The 21,513-nt window shown below is 41.1% G+C and overlaps 1 protein-coding gene across 1 annotated transcript in view; it reads left to right on the top strand.

Annotated features, from left to right (window-relative positions):
- The window catches only part of arrdc1b (arrestin domain containing 1b), a 79,633-nt gene extending 61,212 nt beyond the window's left edge, over positions 1 to 18,421 (top strand). Inside the window, exons 4-8 of the mRNA XM_068012664.1 lie at positions 545 to 699; positions 1,661 to 1,843; positions 8,338 to 8,514; positions 14,896 to 15,301; positions 15,570 to 18,421. Coding sequence (XP_067868765.1) covers positions 545 to 699; positions 1,661 to 1,843; positions 8,338 to 8,514; positions 14,896 to 15,301; positions 15,570 to 15,634 — 986 coding nt within the window. The 3' untranslated portion in view covers positions 15,635 to 18,421. The remainder of the gene's footprint in view (positions 1 to 544; positions 700 to 1,660; positions 1,844 to 8,337; positions 8,515 to 14,895; positions 15,302 to 15,569) is intronic.
- The last annotated feature ends 3,092 nt before the right edge of the window (positions 18,422 to 21,513 follow it).

Consider the following 21,513-nt stretch of genomic DNA (forward strand, 5'->3'; position numbering starts at 1 on the left):
AAAGGGGTCTGATGAGGTGCCGCTATGTTGAATTGTGCCTTTCATATTGTCATGGAATGAGGTGGTGATACTTAGTAGCTTTGGTGGACATCCAATCTTTTCTAGTAGTCTGAAGAGACCACGTCTGCTGACTAGGTCAAAGGCTTTGGTGAGGTCAATGAAAGCAATGTAGAGGGCCATCTGTTGTTCGCGGCATTTCTCCTGTATCTGACGAAGGGAGAACAGCATGTCAACGGTCGATCTCTCTGCACGAAAGCCACACTGTGTCTCAGGGTAGACATGCTCGGCCAGCTTCTGGAGCCTGTTTAAAGCAACTCGAGCAAAGACTTTCCCCACTATGCTGAGCAGGGAGATTCCATGGTAGTTGCTGCAGTCACCGCGGTCACCTTTGTTTTTATCGAGGGTGGTGATATTGGCATCGCGCATGTCCTGAGGTACTGCTCCCTCGTCCCAGCACAGGCAAAGCAGTTCATGTAGTGCTGAATTAAATCAAGGTGCTGAATTATTATGCATTTTTACTTACGTAACATTTTCTCTTTCAAAGCGACTGCTCCTACTTCATTTGAAGGTCCCTTTGGGAAGATTAGCTATCGCATCAAAGCTATTGTGGAAACTGCACGATTCTCAAAAGATTATAAAGCTGAGAAGGTGTTTTACATTCTTAATCTGCTGAACCTGAATGAGATCAGTGATATTGAGGTAAATAGATTGACTTGATATAGATCGTAACATTGTCAATGGAACTTAATTTATATGCCGGTAAAATCTGTGTTTATATGCGGACATGAGGAAAACCTTTTTTTTTAATGCAGCAAGTGGTTAGGATTTGGAGTGCACTGCTTCAGTGTGTGGTGGAGGCAGATTCAATCGTGGCTTTTAAAAGGGAATTGGATAAGCACCTGAAAGAAAATTTGCAGGGCTACTGGGAAAGGACAGGAGCGTGGGACTGGCTGAGTTGCTCCTGCAGAGAACTGGCACAGATATGATGGGCCGAATGGCTTCTTCCTGTGCTGCAACCATTCTATGATTCTATGTGATTGAAAGCCCATTTACTTTCATAACCACGATTATATTGTACAGTGCTAGTTTTCAATATGGATGAGGAGCAAAGCCTGTACCTATGGTTCTAAAATGCAAAGTTTTTTTTAAATGAGCTGAGAGCAAATTAGCAAAATGATGTATTTAATATTAAAAGAAAGCAGTCTCTTTGATCGTACTACAGATCAGTTTTGATGAAAACTCATCAACATGAAACATTTCTCTCTCTACAGATGTTGCCAGACCTGCTGAATATTTCCAGCATTTTCTGTTATTTTGTTGATGTTACTCTGACTGTAGCTACATGGAATGACATATTTTTAAGTTGAAGCTGCACCAGCTTCACGAGGGATCTTTTCACCTGGAAGCAGTTGGAGAGAAGATGATTAAGGAGCTTTCAGATTACGATTGTGTAGGATTGTGAAATAACCCATGGTACCACGTAGTTCACCTTCACTCTGATAACAGACATTTTACAGCATTGCTTGATCTAACAGATTGTATGTGAGCACATATCTCACAAAAATAACTTGTGATGCCAGCTGCAGTGGAATGGTTTACAATTGATTTTAAGGACACATTTTTCAAAATACTAATTTTTTGGACTTAATTTTCTTCACAGCAACCAAATGTAACATCTATGTCCAAGAAGTTTAGCTACTTGATTGTGAAAAGTGGTATAATGTCTTTAACGGTGAGCACAGATCTTAAAGGATACACTTCAGGACAGATCATCCAGCTTACTACAGCCATCCAAAACAAGTCTGGGAAGGATGTGGGTAATGTTATCGCCAGTCTCGTCCAGGTAATATATAGATCTGTCCTGAATTACAAGTTTCTGCAGTCTTGAGTTTTCGAACACTACATGCTAAAGTGACAGCCACTTCATACCTTTATGATTACTAAAATTATCAATGAAAAACTCTGTACAGAAACTTAATATCTTAACATTTAATGTTCTTGAAACTACCTTAATTTAACCAAATCACAGAATCGTTAACAGTGCGGAAGGAGGCCATTCGGCCCATCATGTCTGCACTGGCTCTCCGAAAGAGCAATTCCCTCCGTTCCATTCCCCCGCCTTCTCCCTGTAACGCTGCACATTCTTCCTTTTCATATAACTGTCTGATTCCTTTTGAATGCTTCAATTGAACCTGCCTCCACGGCATTCTCAGGCAGTGCATTCCAGACCTTAACCACTTGCTGGGTGAAAAAGTTTTTCTTCATGTCACTTTTGCTTTTCTTACCAAATATCCTAAATTTGTGATAAAAACAAAATACTGCAGAGACTGGAAATCTGAAATTAAAACAAAAAATGCTGGAAATACTCAGCAGGTCTGGCAGCATCTGTGGAGAGAGAGAAGCAGTTAATGTTTAGGGTCAGTGACCTTTCATCAGAACTGGCAAAGATTAGAAATGTAATAGGTTTTAAGCAAATAAAGCAGGGGTGGGGCAAATGATAATGCAAGGGAAGGGGTTGATCGGACAGAGGGCCACAGAGAATAACTGACCAGGTGGTCATGGAAGCAAAGGATGTGTTAATGGTGTGGTGAAAGACAAAACGTTAGTGCAGAGAGGGTGTTAAATGACGGAATAATGAACAGCCCCGACCTAAAGCACAAACACAAAAAAAAAACCAGTGGGCAGGCGCATGGTAAAAAAATGAATGATGAAGCAAACTAAAATAAAATAAAAAGAAAAAAGGAAAGGAGGGGGCCAGTCATGCTCTGAAATTATTGAACTCAATGTTAAGTCTGGTAGACCGTAGCATGCCTAATCAGTAAATGAGATGTTGTTCTTCGAGCTTGTGTTGATGTTCACTGGAACACTGCAGCAAGCCCTGGACAGAGATGTAGGCATGAGAGCAGGGGGGTGTGTTGAAATGGCAAGTGACAGGAAGCTCGGGGTAATGTTTGCAGACTAAGCGAAGGTGTTCCGCAGAACAGTCACCCAATCTGTGTTGGGTCTCCCCAGTGTCGAGACTGCATTGTGAGCAGCGAATACAGTTCACTACATTGAAAGAAGTACAAGTAAATCTCTGCTTCACCTGAAGGGAGTGTTTGGGGCCTTGGATAGTGGGGAGAGAGGAGGTAAAGGGGCAGGTATTACCCCTCTTGCGATTGCATGGGAAGGTGTTGTGGGAAGGGGGTGAGGTGTCTGGAGTAATGGAGGAGTGGAACAGGGTGTCACGGAGGGAACGATTCCTTCGGAATGCTGACAAGGGAGGGGAGTGGAAGATGCGTTTGGTAGTGCATCACGCTGGATATGGAGGAGGATGATCCTTTGGTTGTGGAGGCTGGTGGGGTGAAAAGTGAGGACAAGGAGAACCCTGTTGAGATTCTGGGAAGTGGGGGGGGTGGGGTGAGGCCGGACATGGTTGCGGGCCTATCAACCACAGTGGGGGGGGCGGAATCCTTGGTTGAAGATAAAGGAAGACATATCAGAAGTACTGTTGTGGAAGGTAGCATCATCAGAGCAGATACGTCAGAGACAGAGAAACTGGGAGAATGGAATGGGGTCCTTGCAGGAGGTAGGGTGTGAAGAAGTGTAGTCGAGGTAGCTGTGGGAGTCGGTGGGCTTATAATGAATATTAGTAGACAGCCTATCCCCAGAGATGAAGACAGAAGACGAGGAAGGGAAAGGAAGTGTCGGTGATGGACCATGTAGCTGAGAGAAGGGTGGAAATTGGAAGAAAAGGGATAAAGTCTTCCAGTTCGGGGCGGGAACAGGAAATGGCACCAATATAGTCATCAATGTACCGGAAAAAGAGTTGGGGGAGGGAACCTGAGTAGGACTGGAAAAAGGAATGTTCGACATATCCCACAAAAAGACAGGCATAACTAGGACTCCTGCGGATACCCATAGCAACACCTTTTACATGAAGGAAGTAAGTGGCGTTGAAGGAGTTCAGCCAGGCAGAGGAGGGTGATGGTGGATGGGGACTGGTTGGGCCTCTGCTTAAGGAAAAGGCTCCTGGTGGGAGACGGAGGTGTAGAGAGATTGGACGTCCGTAGTGAAGAGGAGGCGGTTAGGGCCAGGAAACTGGAAATTGTCAAAATGCCGTAGGGAGACGAAAGAGTCACGGATGTAGGTGGGAAGAGACTGGACTGGGGGAGAAAACATAGTCAAGATAGGAAGAAATAAGTTCAGTGGGGTAGGAACAGGCTGAAACAATGGGTCTGTCAGGACAGTCCTGTTCATGGATTTTAGGCAGGACTCCTCAGATACTGAAGCAGTCGGTGTAGAAATGCAGCAAGACCTGGACAATATCCAGGCTTGGGCTGATAAGTGGCAAGTAACATTCGCGTCACACAAGTGCCAGGCAATGACCATCTCCAACAAGAGAGAATCTAACCATCTCCCCTTGACATTCAATGGCATTACAATCGCTGAATCCCCCACTATCAACATCCTAGGGGCTACCATTGACCAGAAACTGAACTGGAGGAGCCATATAGATACCATGGCTACAAAAGCAGGTCAGAGGCTAGGAATCCTGAGGTGAGTAACTCACCTCCTGACTCGCCAAAGCCTGTCCACCATCTACAAGGCACAAGTCAGGAGTGTGATGGAATACTCTCCACTTGCCTGGATGGGTGCAGCTCCAACAACACTCAAGAAGCTCAACACCATCCAGGACAAAGCAGCCCGCTTGATTGGCACCCCATCCACAAACATTCACTCCCTCCACCACCGACGCACTGTGGCAGCAGTGTGTACCATCTACAAGATACACTACAGCAATGCACCAAGGCTCCTTGGACAGCACCTTCCAAACCCGCGACCTCTACCAACTAGAAGGACAAGGGCAGCACATACATGGGAACACCACCACCTGCAAGTTCCCCTCCAAGTCACACACCATCCTGACTTGGAACTATATCGCTGTTCCTTCGCTGTCGCTGGGTCAAAATCCTGGAACTCCCTTCCTAACAGCACTGTGGGTGTACCTACCCCACATGGACTGCAGTAGTTCAAGAAGGCAGCTCGCCACCACCTTCTCAAGGGCAATTGGGGATGGGCAATAAATGCTGGCCTGGCCAGCGACGCCCACATCCCATGAATGAATTTTTTAAAAAAGGTAGAAACGGACTGTCCGTGGTTGCGGGATTATGAAATTGGAAGCTGTAGAGGGAAGCTCTCCGGAGGAGATGAGGTCAGTGACAGTCCTGTGGATAGTAGCTTTATGTTCGGTGGTGGGGTCTTTTGCCCCACCCCCGCTTTATTTGCTTAAAACCTATTACATTTCTAACCTTTGCCAGTTCTGATGAAAGGTCACTGACCTGAAACGTTAACTGCTTCTCTTTCCACAGATGCTGCCAGACCTGCTGAGTATTTCCAGCGTTTTTTGTTTTTACCTTAAAACTGTGCTTCTCTTACCAAATACTTTAAATCTTTTATAGTTCGTTTTTATGTTTGTCGCTAGTTTACTTAAATATTCTATTTCCCCTTTCTTTATTAGTTTATTGTTCCTTCTTTGCTGAATTCTAAAATGCTCCCAAACCTCAGGCTTACTACTTTTATTGGCAACTTTGTCTCTTTGATCTGTTTGATATGGCCAAGGTTGGAGGAATGTACTATCTTTCTCTAGTTCCACTACTCCACTGGTCACGCATGTGTTTAAATGTTTTTGCCAGTGACCCACGACCATAATTTTATTTTGCACAGTGGATGTCCTGTTTCTTGTTTTAAGTTCTGAAAAGTTAGCAGCAGGAGTTAACTGCAAAATGTCAGCAATAAAAATGAATCACTTTACTTGGTAAACACAACAGAACTTGGCATTTGATATAACTAATGTACAAAAATGCATGCGTGTAGTTCAGGAGGTATAATTTTCATTCAAGCAATATAAATTGTGCTTTGCATTGAACATGTTAAACTGAATAACGCATTGCTTCTGACGAACCAGATGTGACTTAAGCCAAATTGAGCTTCAACCTCTGAAGTTTAATATGTGTTCCTCGTTTGTATTTGTATCACTGTTTTGCTTGGAGCTTATTTTTAATTTGTCTCGGTTCCAAAACCTGTCTATAAAAAAAATTTCCAATTCTTTTCAAAACTATTAGAAATCTTCCACAGTTTTAATTAAAATTTTTAAGAGAAATTCTTGGGTTGCAATTCAGCATCCTTAAAAGTTGACCAATGCCCTGTGTCTTCAATTGCACAGAATAAAACACAAATGATCAGTGACAATATACTGAACTAATAGATTGTCTAATTCAAGTTTCTGGTACGTTGCTTTATTGAGCGCTTGAAGTAAAAACATAAACACATGCCAAAGTTTTAATAGTATTTGCTATGCTGCTTTGTATTAAGTACTCACATTGTGTTGTGTGTACATGCCACTGTACACTGTCTGTGTTTCCACTCTTAATAGCATTTTGTTTGTCATGGCACCATGACACTATAGACAGGTACCACGGCATTTGAATTTTCCAGGCTGCTTTTTTTTCTTAAAGTAAGAAAATGAGCTGAATTAGCTAGTTTTGAGATTATTAATTGATTATTAATTTCTTCAATTTGGAATTGTAGGAATTTCTACTTTCATAGGGACAAGAGTAAGCCATTTTGCCCCTTGAGCTGTACCACCGTTCTATGAGATCATGGCTGGGGAAGTGTCTATTGTTCTAACTTAACTGTTAGGGAAGGGCTATGATTCATTGCAAAGCGTGATGGAAAAAAGATTAATTACGGTTTGAATTCTCATGGCAGTAAGTATTATCAGATTAGTGTAAATTGCAAAGGCCATTTGAGGGAAAGCACCAGCTAAATGGCTAACTTCTGCTTCAGTAATTGTTTTGTTTGTGTTCAGCATTTTTTACTATTCAAGTTTTGCATTCATATATATTAATCCCCCCCCCTTACTTCTAATGAGGATAACTGTGCCAAATTTCACTTTAATAAAATGATTAACATGGACGTACATAACTTGGCACTTAGTCAGGAATTTAGAGACTATCTCTGCTTCATTTACTTGGATAGACCAAATTTGAAACCAAGTATTTCAGTGAAAATGTCAATGTGTAGCATTTTCTGCTTGCATGTTGTGCTGAGATCTGTGCAAGTGGTGCAGGCCCCCCCCCCCAAACCTGAAGATAAATTTCCCAGGATTTTAATAGATTGTCTAATTCAAATTTCTAATACATTGCTTTACCGAGCGCTTGAAGTAAAAACATAAACACATGCCAAAAATTTTAGTAGTATTTGCTATGCTGCTTTGTATTATAAGTACAGTATGTACTAAGGCCAGCATTCAGGAAGCCCTGGTTAAAAGTGGGTGTTCTCCACTTTCCTGCCTTAGTGATCCATAGCAAGTTTACATTTGGGTTGTGGCCAATTGAGCAACACTGACCTTTATGGGAAATAAGCCTGCTCGATATTCTGTGTGGTTCTTGCTATCTCTGAAGCTCTCTGTTTTTTCCCAAGCTTTCTTTTCTTATTACTTTATGAAGCTATTGGAGAATTAATTTGGGGAAACTGGGTTAAAAACTGTCTAGTGCAGGCTTTTTCCCTTTATAACCTACCATGAATGATAAAATATGGAGATCCATATCATAATTTTCAAGAAAAAAAAATGATGGGTAATGTTACAAATAAAAGTGTACATCAAGAAGCATATAATTAACAACTTTAAACTCATTTGCCTTTCTGAATATGAAACTCTGTTCACAATCAAAATACACATTCCTTCCTCTCTCCTGTGCCAACAATGATTTTTTAAAAAAAATTTTTTTTTATTTAGAGATACAGCACTGAAACAGGCCCTTCGGTCCACCGCATCTGTGCCGACCAACAACCACCCTTGCAGTAATCCCACAATGGCAATTTACCCTGGCCAATTTACCCATCAACCTGCAAATCTTTGGCTGTGGGAGAAAACCGGAGCACCTGGCAAAAACCCACGTGGTCACAGGGAGAACTTGCAAACTCCGCACAGGCAGTACCCAGAATCGAACCTAGGTCCCTGATGCTGTGAGGCTGCAGTGCTAACCACTGCGCCACTGTGCCGCCCTGATTGAGTTTTACTTAATTTCTGTTTGGTCCTTTTCAATACAGCCCAAGTTTATGAAATGCAGCACATCATATTGCATGAGTGATGTTCTTCATAAGGATTTTGATGTCACTTCTGCAGGTTACTTGGTTTTCAATGTTAATTTATGATTTAGCCCTTCAGGTACTGTTTTCACCTTTTGATTTAATTGGATTCTTGGCCTTGGAAACTCCAGTTTTTGAGTACTTTGTTATATTTCATTTCAAATAAATTAATCTCTGGATACCTGTTTTGATATTTTGTTACAGAAAGTTACCTATAAATCAAAGCGATTAATCTATGACTTGCGAACGATTGCAGAAGTTGAAGGGTCAGGAGTAAAATCTTGGAAACAAGCCGAATGGAAGGAGCAGATCATTGTGCCAGCCTTACCTCAGTCATCTCTACATGGTTGCAATTTAATACAAATAGATTATTTCATTCAGGTGAGGACAATAATTGTCAAGTATCTTTAACGCCACCCCCCCCCACCACCACCCGCGCAAAAAAAAAAGGTGACTAGGATAGAGGAATTTGTCTACTCAACCCCTTATTTTCCTCCTTTCCCCCAAACAACTTTTTTTTAAGCATCCAGTTGCTGGCCTTAGTAGTAACTGTTGAAATATGTAATGCTGCAACATAAGGCAGGGTAGAGCTTTAACACTGAGCAAGAAGTAGCATTTAATTGACACTGAACCAGAGAAGGAGAGATTGGAACAGATGCTTGGTCAAATGGTAGGTTCTAAGCAGTGCCTTAAAGAAGAGAGAAATGGAGAGCTTTGAGGTTTGGGGACTAAATTAAAGCTTTGGCTGAAGCCCAGGCCACCAAAGATAAGGTGAAGGAGGTGGGGATTGCAAAAGCAGCCAGAGTTGGAGGAACACAGAGGTCGTGGAGGCTTCAGGCTGGAGGAGGTGGCAGAGATAAAGAGGGGTGAGGCCTTGGACTGATATGAACACAAGGGTAGGAATTTCAAAATTATGGCTTTGTTCGACTGGAAACCAATGTAGGTTGGTGAGCACGGGAGTGATGGGTGAATAGAATTTGGTCTGAGTTAGGAAAGGAGTAGCAGAGCTTTGGATGAGCTCAAGGTCCTGTAGGGAGGAAGATGGCAGTCCAGCAAGGTGAGCTTTGAAATAGTCAAATCTGGAGGTAACAAGAATTGCAAATTTCAACAACGGATGTACTGAAGCAGGGGCAGATGTGGACAGTGTTAGAGGTGGAAGCAGGCTGTCTTTGTGATAGAGGGGATGTAGGGTCTGAACTCTGTTTTGGGTCAGTTAGGACACCAACTTTGCACACAGTCTGGTTCAGCTTCAGGTAGTCACCATGAAGGGAAATGAAATCAGTGGCGAGGAAATGGAGTTTGTGGTGGGAGCCAAAGGCAGTGACTTCAGTCTTTGGAATGTTTAGTTGGTGGAAATACTGATTAATTTTAAAGAGTGGATATCAGGCAAGCATCTGACTACAGTTAGTGGGATTGAGAGGTGGTGAGGTAAAGTTTGGTGTCGCCAGCATAAATATGGAACCAGAGACACTTTCAGAGTATGTCGCTGAGGGCAGTGTGAAGATGAGAAATTCATGTCAAGGATAGATACTAGGGGAACTCTAGCAGTGTTGGTGTGGGGGCTCAAAGAAGTAAAGCAGGTGAGGGCAGCCCCATTAGTTGGACAGGGATTGAATCTGCGCAGTTGGCGTCTTTCTGCATCACACTCTAGCCGTCTTGCCAGCTGAGCTAACCGACCACCCCCACTACCCAAGGGTTAGTGCACCACTACGTTTAGAGTCACAGAAGAGGTAAATTGTGACTTTGACCGTTATACTATATTCAAATCAGTATATGGGTTGAAAAATCCTGTTAAATATTCTGATGGGGATTGTCTTGTTAAAATATGCACAAGTAGTAGTGGTGCATTCCAGTAATTTCATTGTGTGCACTCTAATATGATTTTCAGTGGTCATCTGATCACTGATCTGTTTATCTCCGTGTAAACAAATCATTGAACTTGCTTTTGGTGTTCAACATGCAGTTGCAAGCCTTGCACCATGGGTAACACAGTGGTGTAAGACATTCAGGTCCATCTGCCATTTTGTTTACCCAATTTTCCTCTCGGTAAGTTTTATTTTTTATTTTAAATTGTTACTTTTCTGTGTATAATTTGATCCTTTTTTAAAGCTCCTTGCCTCTGATCCATTGTTAGAAAATGTAAGATTGGCTTGCCCTACAGCCTTTAAATATTGCACCTTAACATAACCAGTGAACCTGAGCTCAGCCTGTTGGGCAGTCCTAATTTTTTTCCACAACCATGAATTTTTCAGCCAGCTTTGTGCTCTCATTTCAAACTGCTTCTATTCTCTCTCGACGTAAACTCTTCTCCGGTAACTTTCTGCACTTCCCCCTACTATTACCACCACCTCAGTACCCATTGCCTACCTCCCAATGACTCATTCATGCCCCATTCCCTTCCCCTGTCACTTACCATCAACACAGCTTCATATACTCTCAGCTAATTATCCCCAAGTGCCCTTCAATTAATTAATTAATTACCACCCATATCCAGTCTTTTCCTCCAAATTACAAATCTCTCCCCAATTACTCCTCATCCCTAATCACCAAGCCTAATTGTGTCTCAGGGTGTTACTTGCTGAGTATTCACTAGCCCAACCTCCACTCAGTGCACAGTGGCGATGTGGTTAGCACTGCAGCCTCACAGGCCCAGCGACCCGGATTCAATTCCGGGTACTGCCTGTGTGGAGTTTGCAAGTTCTCCCTGTGTCTGCGTGGGTTTCCTCCGGGTGCTCCGGTTTCCTCCCGTTTCCTCCCACATGCCAAAGACTTGCAGGTTGATAGGTAAATTGGCTATTAGCAATTGCCTCTAGTATAGGTAGTTGGTAGGGAAAAATATAGGGACAGGCGGGGATGTGGTAGGAATATGAAATTAGCGTAGGATTAGTATAAATGGGTGGTTGATGGTCGTCACAGACTCGGTGGGCCGAAGGGCCTGTTTCAGTGTTGTATCTCTAAACTAAACTAATATTTTCCCACACCCTCTGTCCACAGCTATTCACTGCGCCTTCCTACTCCTTCACTACTCAGCTCAAACTACTCAGCACCTCTTCACAACTAGTCACTTCCCCCATTCTCCTGAAATAGTAGTTATTCAATCTCCCAACTCAATCTTTCCACCCCTCCCAAACAGCTTATCCTCTCACTTAGTATCAATATCTCAACACATCCATTATGTAAAAAAAAATGTACCCTTTGATTTCTTGAGATTCGCCAGTTGCAAATAATGTATGGTATGGTGAGGGACGTACGTGCATCTGTACATGCTGATGTTCCTGGCTAGTGTAAATTTGTTGGTGGCATGAGTGAGGCAGCATTGTTTACTCATACTAGTAAGGTTTATTCAGCCTGGAATACCACCTCCTGCAAAGTCACTTAATCTGGAATTCACCTTCCTCCTCTTCTAGCATGTCATAGAATCATAGAAATTTACAGCACCAAAGGAGGACATTCGGCCCATCATGTCCGCGCCAGTGGACAAGTCGCCATCCAGCCCACTCCCACTTTCCAGCTCTTAGTCCGTAGCCTTCAGGTTACAGCACTTCAAGTGCATACCAAGTATCTTTTAAATGTTAGGGTTTCTGCCTCTACCACCGTTTTCAGACAGTGAGTTGCAGATCTACACCATCCTCTGGGTAAGAAAATTTCCCCTCGAATCCCCTCTAAACCTCCTACCTCTTAAGCTAAATCTGTGCCCCCTGGTTATGGACTCTTCAAACAAGCAGAATAGGGCCTTCTTATCTAGGCCCTTCATAATTTTTTACACTTCAGTTAGATCTCCCCTCAGCTTCCTCCGTCCTAAAGTAAACCAGCCTAGCCAATCCTATCTTTCCTCATAACTGATATTCTCCAGTTCGGGCAGCGTCTTTATAAATCTCCTCTGTACCTTTTCTAGTACAATCACATCTTTCCTATTGTGCAGTAACCAGAACTGTATGCAGTACTGCAGCTGCGGCCTATCTATGTTTTATACAGTTCTAGCATAACCTCCCTGCTCTTGTATTCTGTGCCTCAGCTAATAAAGGCAAGTATCCCATATGCTTCCTTGACCACTGTATCTACCTGTCCAGCCACCTACAGGGATCTGTGGACATGCACTCCAAGGTCCCTCTGTTGCTCTACACTTCTCAGTATCTGACCATTTATTATGTATTCGCTTGCCTTGTTAGCCTTCCCCAAACACATTACCACACACTTTTCCAGATTGACCACCATTTGTCACTGTTTTGTCCACCTGACTAGTCCATTAATATCTTCCTGTAGTCTATAGCTTTCTTCCTCACTATCAACCACACGGCCAATTTTTTAATCATCTGCAAACTTCTTAATCATAACTCATACATCCAAGTCAAAATCATATATACCACAAAAGGCGAGAGACCTACTACTGACGACAAATCCAATCCAGCTAGTTACAACCCCATCAGTCTACTCTCGATCATCAGCAAAGTGATGGAAGGTGTCGGCAACGGTGCTATCAAGCGCCACTTAAACAGCAACCTACTCACTAATGCTCAGTTTGGGTTCTGCCAGGGCCACTTGGCTCCTGACCTCATGACAACCTTGGACCAAACATGGGCAAAAGAGTTGAACTCTGTGAGGTGAGAGTGATTGCCCTAGATATTAAGGCAGCATTTGACTGCGTATGGCATCAAAGAGCCCGAGCCAAATTGAAGTCAATGGGAATCAAGAGAAAACTCTCCACTGGTTGTAGTCATACGAAGCACAAAGGAAGATGGCTATGGTTGTTGATCAATTATCTCAGCCCCAGGACATTGCTGCAGGAGTTGCTCAGAATAGTGTCCTAGGCCCAACCATTTCAGCTGCTTCATCAATGACCTTCCCTCCATAATGTCATAAGTGGGGATATTCGCTGATAATTGTATGATCTTTAGTACCATTTGCAGCTCCTCAGACACTGAAGCAGTCTGTGTCCATATGCAGCAAGACCTTGGCAACATTCAGGCTTGGGCTGATAAGTGGCAAGTAACATTTGTGTCTCACAAGTGCGAACGAAAGAATCTAACCATCCCCCCCTGGACATTAAACGGCATTACCATCACTGAATTCCCCCACTATCTAAATCCTGGGGGGTTACCACTGACCAGAAACTGAACTGGAGCAGCCACATAAATACAAATGTAGGTCAGAGGCTGGGAATTCTGTGGCGAGCAACCCAGCTCCTGACTTCCCAAAGCTTGTCCATCATCTACAAGGTGCAAGTCAGGAGTGCGAGGAATACTCTCCATTTGCCTGCATGAATGTGGCTCTAACAACACTCTGGAAGCTCCAGGACAAAGCAGCTGGCTTGATCGGCACTCCATTTACCACCTTAAACATACACTCCCTCCGCCACTGATGCGCAGTGACTGCAGTGTGTACCACATACAAGATGCACTGCAGCAACTCATCATGCCTCCTTCAACAGCATCTTCCAAACCCACGACCTGTTGCACCTAGAAGGACAAGGGCAGCAGACATGTGGTAGCACCACCACCTGTAAGTTCCCCTCCAAGCCACCTACCATCCTGATTTGGAAATATAACACCGTTTCTTCACTGTTGCTGGATCAAAATCCTATAACTCCCTAACAGCTCTGTGGGTGTATCCATGCCAGGTGGACTGCAGCCATTCAAGAAGGCAGCTCACCACCACTTTCTTGAGATCAATTATGAATGGGCAGCAAATGCTGGCCTTGCCAGTGACACTCACATCCCATGAAATGAATAATGAAAAGCCCTGTGGATCCCCACTGGAAACAGCCTTACAGTCACAAAAAAACCTATCGACCATTACCATTTGCTTCCTGCCTCTTAACCAGTTTTTGATTCAACTTGCCACTTTGCCTTGAATCCTATGGGCTTTTCCTTTCGTGACCAGTCAGTCATGTGGGACATTGTCAAAAGCCTTGCTGTAGTCCATATAGACTACGTCAAATGCAGTACCCTCCTCGATCCTCCTTGTTACCTGTTTGAAAAATTCAATCATGTTAGTCAGAAAAGACTTAACAAATCCAAGTTGACTGTCTTTGCTTAATCTGTGTTTTTCGAAATGATGTATCCTGTCCCTCAGAATTTTTTCCAATAATTTTTCCACCAGCTTAGGCTGACTGGCCTGTAATTACTCAGTCTATTCCTTCCTCGCTTTTTTTAAACAATGCTACGTCGATTGCTGTACTCTAGTCCTCTGGCACCACACCTGTAGCCAGAGAGGATTGGAAAATAATGGTCTCTGCTATTTCTTCTCTTGCTTCCCTTAACAGCCTAGGATGTGCTCAGATACAGTTCCTCAGGCATTGGCAACCCTTTGTTGTGTCCAAGGGATCATTTTCACATATAAAGCAAGACAGATATTGTTATAATGCTGTTTGACCATGGAGAGTATCCAGCTGAACATGATCTTGCTGCCAACCAATATCGCACATGCAGCCTTTCCGACGCAGGTCACTGGTTAGGATCAGGAGTGCAGATACTAGCTCACGTTTTTCACATCCTGTCCTCACTAACCTTGGACCCTGAGTCTCATTTGCTGCCCTGCCTGCTCAACACAAACCAGGGAATAAATGTAGCACTTTATTGTCACTTAGTTTTGCATCAGGAAGCAGTCCTGATGGCCCAGTGGGCAAAGTAGAATTCGATCTCTTTTTTTTTTTTTGTCCCTACCTTTAGAATGCTACTTTATTTTATACAACAAGATTGTTTCAACTTTTCAAAGATTGTGGAAAAACTGGAATAAAACCAGACCTTTTTTGTGTTTTCACAGGTTTCTGTCCGATCACCAGAGATTTTAGTCAGCTTGCCAATTTATATTGGAAATATTGCAGTGAACAGTCCCCCACTGACTCCATCCAGACAACCCGAACCTACTCAAGCCACAGTGATCCCCACAGCTCCACCAGCTGAAGATGTTGGGGCCACTGGTTATCAGCCCATGGACAGCATCATTCTTCCAACAAAAAGCCACTCTCAGCAGCAGACATTATCGCCTCATGCTTTTAGCTATGCATCTGGCTTTGAAAGCAATACTAGTGGGCAGCTTCCTGGTCCCATGCTTTGTATTTCAACTGGTGCTACAGTCCCTTACTATGCAGATGGACCTGTTGTTGCAGATCTTAGTGAAAATCCTCTGATTTTACCTCCTGAATATAGCTCATGGGCCTATCCTTATGGTAGGTTCTCTGCTTTTTTTGTGTAATTGAGAAATGTAGAGCTAGTTCAAGTTTATTTATCTTTTCCTTTAATTATATTTCACTAAACTAGCAGCAATATCTTAATAGCCAAAGTTACTCTAGTTATTGATTTCCAAGTTCAACCATTGGCATTCTATTTTAAAAGTTTCTAAACAATTGAGAAAACCAATAAGCTTTCTTAAAGAAAAACAAACAAGCTGTTTGCAGATTTGAAGGATATGTAATTTTGTTTTTTGTTTTTCAACAGATCCTCCCCCAACATATGAAGAGAGTTGCAGCAGTGCTAACTCCAGCATGAGTGCAGGAAATTAATCTGCAACAAACTTTCAGGAGGTAGTGCTGTTCGTGTGCAGAAATGCCTTTTAGTTACGGTTAACTGGAAAACACAGCCAAAATTTACACATGCAGCACTACAATCTGTTCTGAGATTGAAGAAGCTGAGCTTTTGCTATCGAAATGCATTATCAAGGACCACAGATAGTTTTGCAGCTTGGAATGCTCTGTGCACAGTCTGCCTATTTACTGCTCCCATCCTGGACTATAATAATATGTTTACTTTTCTTATTGATCCTTAGTTTTGGGATTTAAAAAAACACTGAAGGGCATAGGTATAAAGGATTAAATGCCTCTAGCTTCATGTATATAAATAATAAATGTAGTTTTACTCTTGTTAAACAGCTCCACCTTATAATTGTGAATTGAAAGGCTGTTTCTGCCAGCACTCTAGTTTCTGTGGAGCAAGCTGGAAGTTATGTTTAGACAACTCTGAGCCTTAAAAACCAAGGTGCAATGAATAATGCTCCTTAGTATTGGTTGTTCAGGTAGAGAGAAAGGTCCTGTTACAAGTGGTCTTGTGCAGTAGAAAATCAATTCCAATTCTAATCAAGCTTGAGCCCTCTTTAGTACTTTTAAAACTTCTGTGTAATAGTTACATGGAGCATAGGCTATATGGCCAAGCTTGAGTATGCTGACCTTTTTAAAGAACCAATACTAACCAAAATGAGTTAGGGATCCTTACACTTTGAAGTGTTATGTTGCACACCTTTCTATAATATGTTGTTTCACAAGAGAGAAACAAATGTCTATATATATATAGTATTTATAAATTTTAGTATGTTTTGGTAAAGTTGTTGCACACTCTTTAAAATAGCATAGAAGAATTACAAATTTAAAATCCTGCATGTTTATTTCATAATTACAACTTGAGCCTTATTGAAGTCAGATCAAAGCCAAACCACTCACTGGAATGAATACTTAACATAATGCAACTTTTTACTACTGTATTTGTAACATTTAGGATTAAAACTTGTTTTATGTGCAAAGGTAATGAAATGTTGAATAACATTGTTTAACCTCCATAAGCACAGCTTGAGTATGGAAAGTTACTTGAATGGCAGACCCAAGACTTGTGCAGTCTGCAGCAAGTGACCTCTTTTATAGACAGATGGTTTCTGTGGAATTAGATTCCCTTTAATTAACAGCATAAGATCTTAAATGCTGAAAAGTTGGACTGTGCACATGGATGAGAATCCCAGCAACAAGTTGAACGAATCTTTCACAATGTATGAAGTCTGATTTTGCATATTAACTCTTAATGGAGGCAATTTCTATCCAAGCCACCAGGAGTGCAGGCTGCTTTTCTTGCTGGAGGTGGGAGCTTCCATCCGCACTCTAGATAACTTGTTTACAAAAGCATATACGTTTGAGAGGTGTGGTGGGATGGGCACAGGAGGAAGCTTGACTGGGACCTTTTTTTTTTGGAGGAATAGGGTGGATGGAAGTAGGGCAGTAAGCTGAATTTGAAAACAATCTGTTTACTTGTCTAGCACCATGTTGCCCTCTTAGTGAGCATAGTTCAAGATTAACATCATTAGATTCTTAAAGAAAGAAGCAAAATATACCAAGTCTGTGATTTTGTATTAATGTATACACAACTGGCAATGCTAGTGGTCAAGCTTGCTCTCATACTGCTGCTACTTATGTGTAATACAAAAGGAATCTGAATTTTATTCTGGGAACAGGTTTGTTCACTGAAGTGGATAAGAGTAAAGAATGAGGCTGGAACAAAATTTATTTTAAACTTAAATATTATGAGATGTAATTTTAAATTGATTTGCTTACACTTCGTAAGAAAAGGGTATGAAGGGAATTATATGATATAACAATTTTTATTTAAGCTTTTTACTGTTTAGCGCATGAATTCCAATTCTCCTTTCCTGACCTGGTTTCAGACTTTTTATTCCATTGTATGTATATATTCTCCTATCTATGTATAGGTACAAAGTTATAAATATTTTTCAACTAATTCAGAGCTCAGGTTGACTAAACACATGCTTGTTTCAGTACCTGGTTCATTTGGAATTTTACAGAGCATTTTGATGAATTCCGTGGAGATTATTGAAATATGTGGAACAATTTTCACCCAACTGACTCCCCATCCCCAAAGTGATTACACCATATCTAGTTAATGAAATCGTCAGTGAAGAGGCTCAATGTTTTTAAAAATTGGCCTTTTTCCATAATGCTTCATAACTTGGCAGTATTTCAGAAGATGCATCTGACTGCTATTTTGTGAATTTTCTCATATCTTGTACATTGCACTAATGTGGTCACCACAGCCTAATAATAGAAGACATACTTTGGGCATCATGGGAGTGAGTGCATGGGTATTTCACTGCACTGTACCATGGAGTAACTGGATGCAAATTTGCATTCTGTATTTGAGTTGTACAGGTTTGTTTTAGAGGCACCAAACAATCGTTGTCTGTACCCCACAGGGAAGGAAAGCAAATTGGCTGTGGATGTGCAGCAAAGTCTTATGCACTTTCTACCATCCAGTTATCAAGCAGTGTTGGCTGGTGCTTGAACACAGGTTAACTTGCCTGTACTTGACCAGGGATGGTGCGCGCCATGAGAGAGACCCAGGAGGAAAAAAATTGATGCAGGCCTGATGGGCTGCTTTCACTGGCCATTTAAGAGAGGCAGTTGTTTTTGCGTTTGTTTAAAATATGTTCTGCAATGGAGAAATAATCATATGGTTACTTTTCTCAGCTGATTTACTATAACTGCAGAAAATTAATTTTTTAATGCTTTTTTTTTTAGAAAAACTCAGGACTTGTAGATCTTATAAACTGTAGAAAGTGAAATATGCAGAATACCACTTGCCCTGCTCTTGACTATCTTAAGGAGCTGAACTGATGTGTATTTGTTGTGATGAATAACTGTTCCAGGCATATGCTTGAGTACGTGGTTTGAAGGCTCCAGAAAAAATAAATGGGTCACATTTACTAAATGTAGCTAACTTAGAATTAAGGCTTTCTCATTTTTAAGTGTAATACTAACTAAAGACCAAAGGTGTTTAAAAATGTTAAAGTGCTTAGACTTTTTATAACTGTCTCATCATTTATTCTCTCTTTAGTCTCAAGCCTTGAGAGAAAATGTGAACAAATCTGCAGCAATAGTGTTTTCTGAAACGTCCTCAAACAAAGCAAATGTGCTCAATTGGATTTAAAAATATTGCCCAAAATACATTGGATAATAAAGAATGTGGCAAGGAGGGAGAGAAGTTGTTCTTAGAATTCTGTAATGTGAAGGAGTAGATTTTCTTTTTCAGAGTCAGACATAAGAGCTTAGCAGGGCAGAGGCTTACTGCAAAATTGGATACCAGCTTCTCTCTGTTTTCCATCCAGTCAAATAAAATCATGAGTAGTTTGTGCTCAGTTTTGCAATGGATTGTTCCATCCTGCCAAGCTATTATGATCTGGCACTGACAAGGCAAATCTCCCCTTCACTGTGTAAATGCTGTTTCCCACTTTTGGGTCAGTTTTCAACTGCAAAATACTGTATGCATTCAGCCTATTCTCTTCAGCTTTCCTGCTCCCTTGATGTTTTACATTGAAAAAAAATCCGACAGGAGGGAGTGAAGCAGTGATGTAGCTCTGAGAATGATGCATTCCACAGCCAGAAAGTTGAAGAGTCTTGGCTTGTACAAGAAAGCTTGTGGTACTAAATAATTGAAATTTGCACCGATCATTTAAAAGGGAGAAATGGTATCCTATAAACTCCAAACTGTTTTACTGCACTCCAATATCTATCAGAAGGAATATTGTTTAAGATTTTCACCTATTATCAGTATTGTGTGCCTTTTTGTATTAGAATGCTAAAAGTTAATATTTCACCGTAACTGCATTCCCCTCATGCTCATGTTGCCTCATCAAGAACTATAAATCCAGTGGGGACTCTAATGTACATTTTGTCAAAATATATACATTTCATTCTGTATGTTTGACAATGTTACAACTAGCAAAAGAATTTCTGCTCTCCCCAGTATCTTCACTCCTGTTATGACATTAACTTTGAGGGCCCTCAATCAGAATTATAAAAATGCTTAATGAAGTCTTGTCAATTACTGTCTTATGCACTGGAGCAGATTATTGCCTTACCAACATAATGTAGTTTGATTTTTATCTACTGGACTAACTACTTTAATCATGCAAATATTTTTACTTCACTATTCTACTTAAAATCACCATGATTATTAACCAAGCCGACAATATGTCCCTTAATGAAATGAGCAGCTCTTTGCCTTTTCAGAATTAAGGGATTGTGCTGGATATATGTTTTGAAATAGATGCTCACTTTGAAAAGTGCATTTTCTTGGAAATAGAAGCAAGAAAATATTATACCAAAAAAATGTCCAGACCATTCCTCGACAACACCAGTACTTCTGAGTAGAGGTTATTCTGCTAAAGGATCATCCGAGACAGAAAACTACTGTCAGTATTGTTGTGAATCAATAAAATATTACCAAAAATTACCACATTTTTAATACTGTTTAATGCGCTATGCTTTATAAATAATTGCATTTCCTAAGTTTTACTGTATATTGTGATTTGCTCTTTCAAATTACTGAAGAGCATCCTGTGAGTACTGAGGATATTGGATTTTTAAATACCAAATTTCATAGCAAAAAAACGTTATTGCTATTGATATAAAAGAGCGTGTATTTTGTGTCTTTCTGAAGTAACAATACTCTCCTGCATACTTTGCACACGTTTTTGGAAGGTACAGACGACTGAATTGCCATTGTCATTTAATAGTAATAGAAGCATCTTTCAGTTCACAACAGTACTAAGGCTTGTGCAGCAGTGCGTCCCAATTAATTGTTTTTTTTATTTCTCTCCACTTTCCTACCTTACAGTCGCCAAACGTGTCATTTTTCATAATACATGATTCACTTCTTGTGTGTGTTGAGAGGCGGGGCTGCAACTGCAGAGACTTAAATTTTTAAAAATCTGATTAAATTCTCTCTACTTTCAAGTGCTTAGTACTATTCGTTTTTGAAAATACATACTGAGAACGAATCTTTCTTACTGTGTGGATTTTAAGAGTTATGTTACACCCTGTACAAGTGACTTATGCTATATTTAGAAAGAAAATGGCTTTAAGCAGTCCAGATGCACCCTTGGTTTGTAGCCTAATGAATGGTGTTCGTCTTTTTCACGTAAAAATTACTCATTTTGAATTTGTGTAGAGTGCATTGACGTCAGTTTCCCCTCCCCCCAATGTTTTTATATTAAACTATTTTATTAATGCACCTTAGTGTTTTAGAATTCCATGTAATTGAAATGTAAATCGAGTAGTCAAACTTCAAATAAATAAATTTTCTTTGAAACAAATATGTGTTTGTGTGAAATGTTGCAGCGAGGAAGGAGCTTGTTGCTTGGGTTAAAACGGACACTGGAATGTATAGAATTGAAAAAGATCATTTTGGTTCATCAGGCCAGCCTCTGGCTATTGACTGACATATTTGAGATCAGGTTACTTGAAAAGATTGTACGTGTTTCAGCAGTACTAAAGAGCAACAATGCTGTTGCAAAAGCTTGCTCTGGAATCCTATCCTGAGAAGTTTGACCACCAAAGCCTGATACTAGAAGCAAAGCTGCACAGAACTGCTTCTGAAAAGTGTTTCATTTAGTTCTGTTTGCTATTGAGAGAGTGCCTGTTTGCACTTTGCTTTCTGTTGACATCATACTTTTACCTGATAATCAGTACCTGTGTTCAAAACCAAATAGAATAATGGCTGCCTTTGAAGCACAATGGAGCTAAACAGTCCTGCAGCATAAGCTCAGGGTTTAGATGTTTTCAGAAATGCAAAATCATCTTTTGAAGCCTGAGCTTGTTATAGCTTT

The sequence above is a fragment of the Heterodontus francisci genome, chromosome 32 (genome assembly GCF_036365525.1).
Source record: "Heterodontus francisci isolate sHetFra1 chromosome 32, sHetFra1.hap1, whole genome shotgun sequence".
Taxonomy (NCBI): Eukaryota; Metazoa; Chordata; class Chondrichthyes; order Heterodontiformes; family Heterodontidae; genus Heterodontus; species Heterodontus francisci.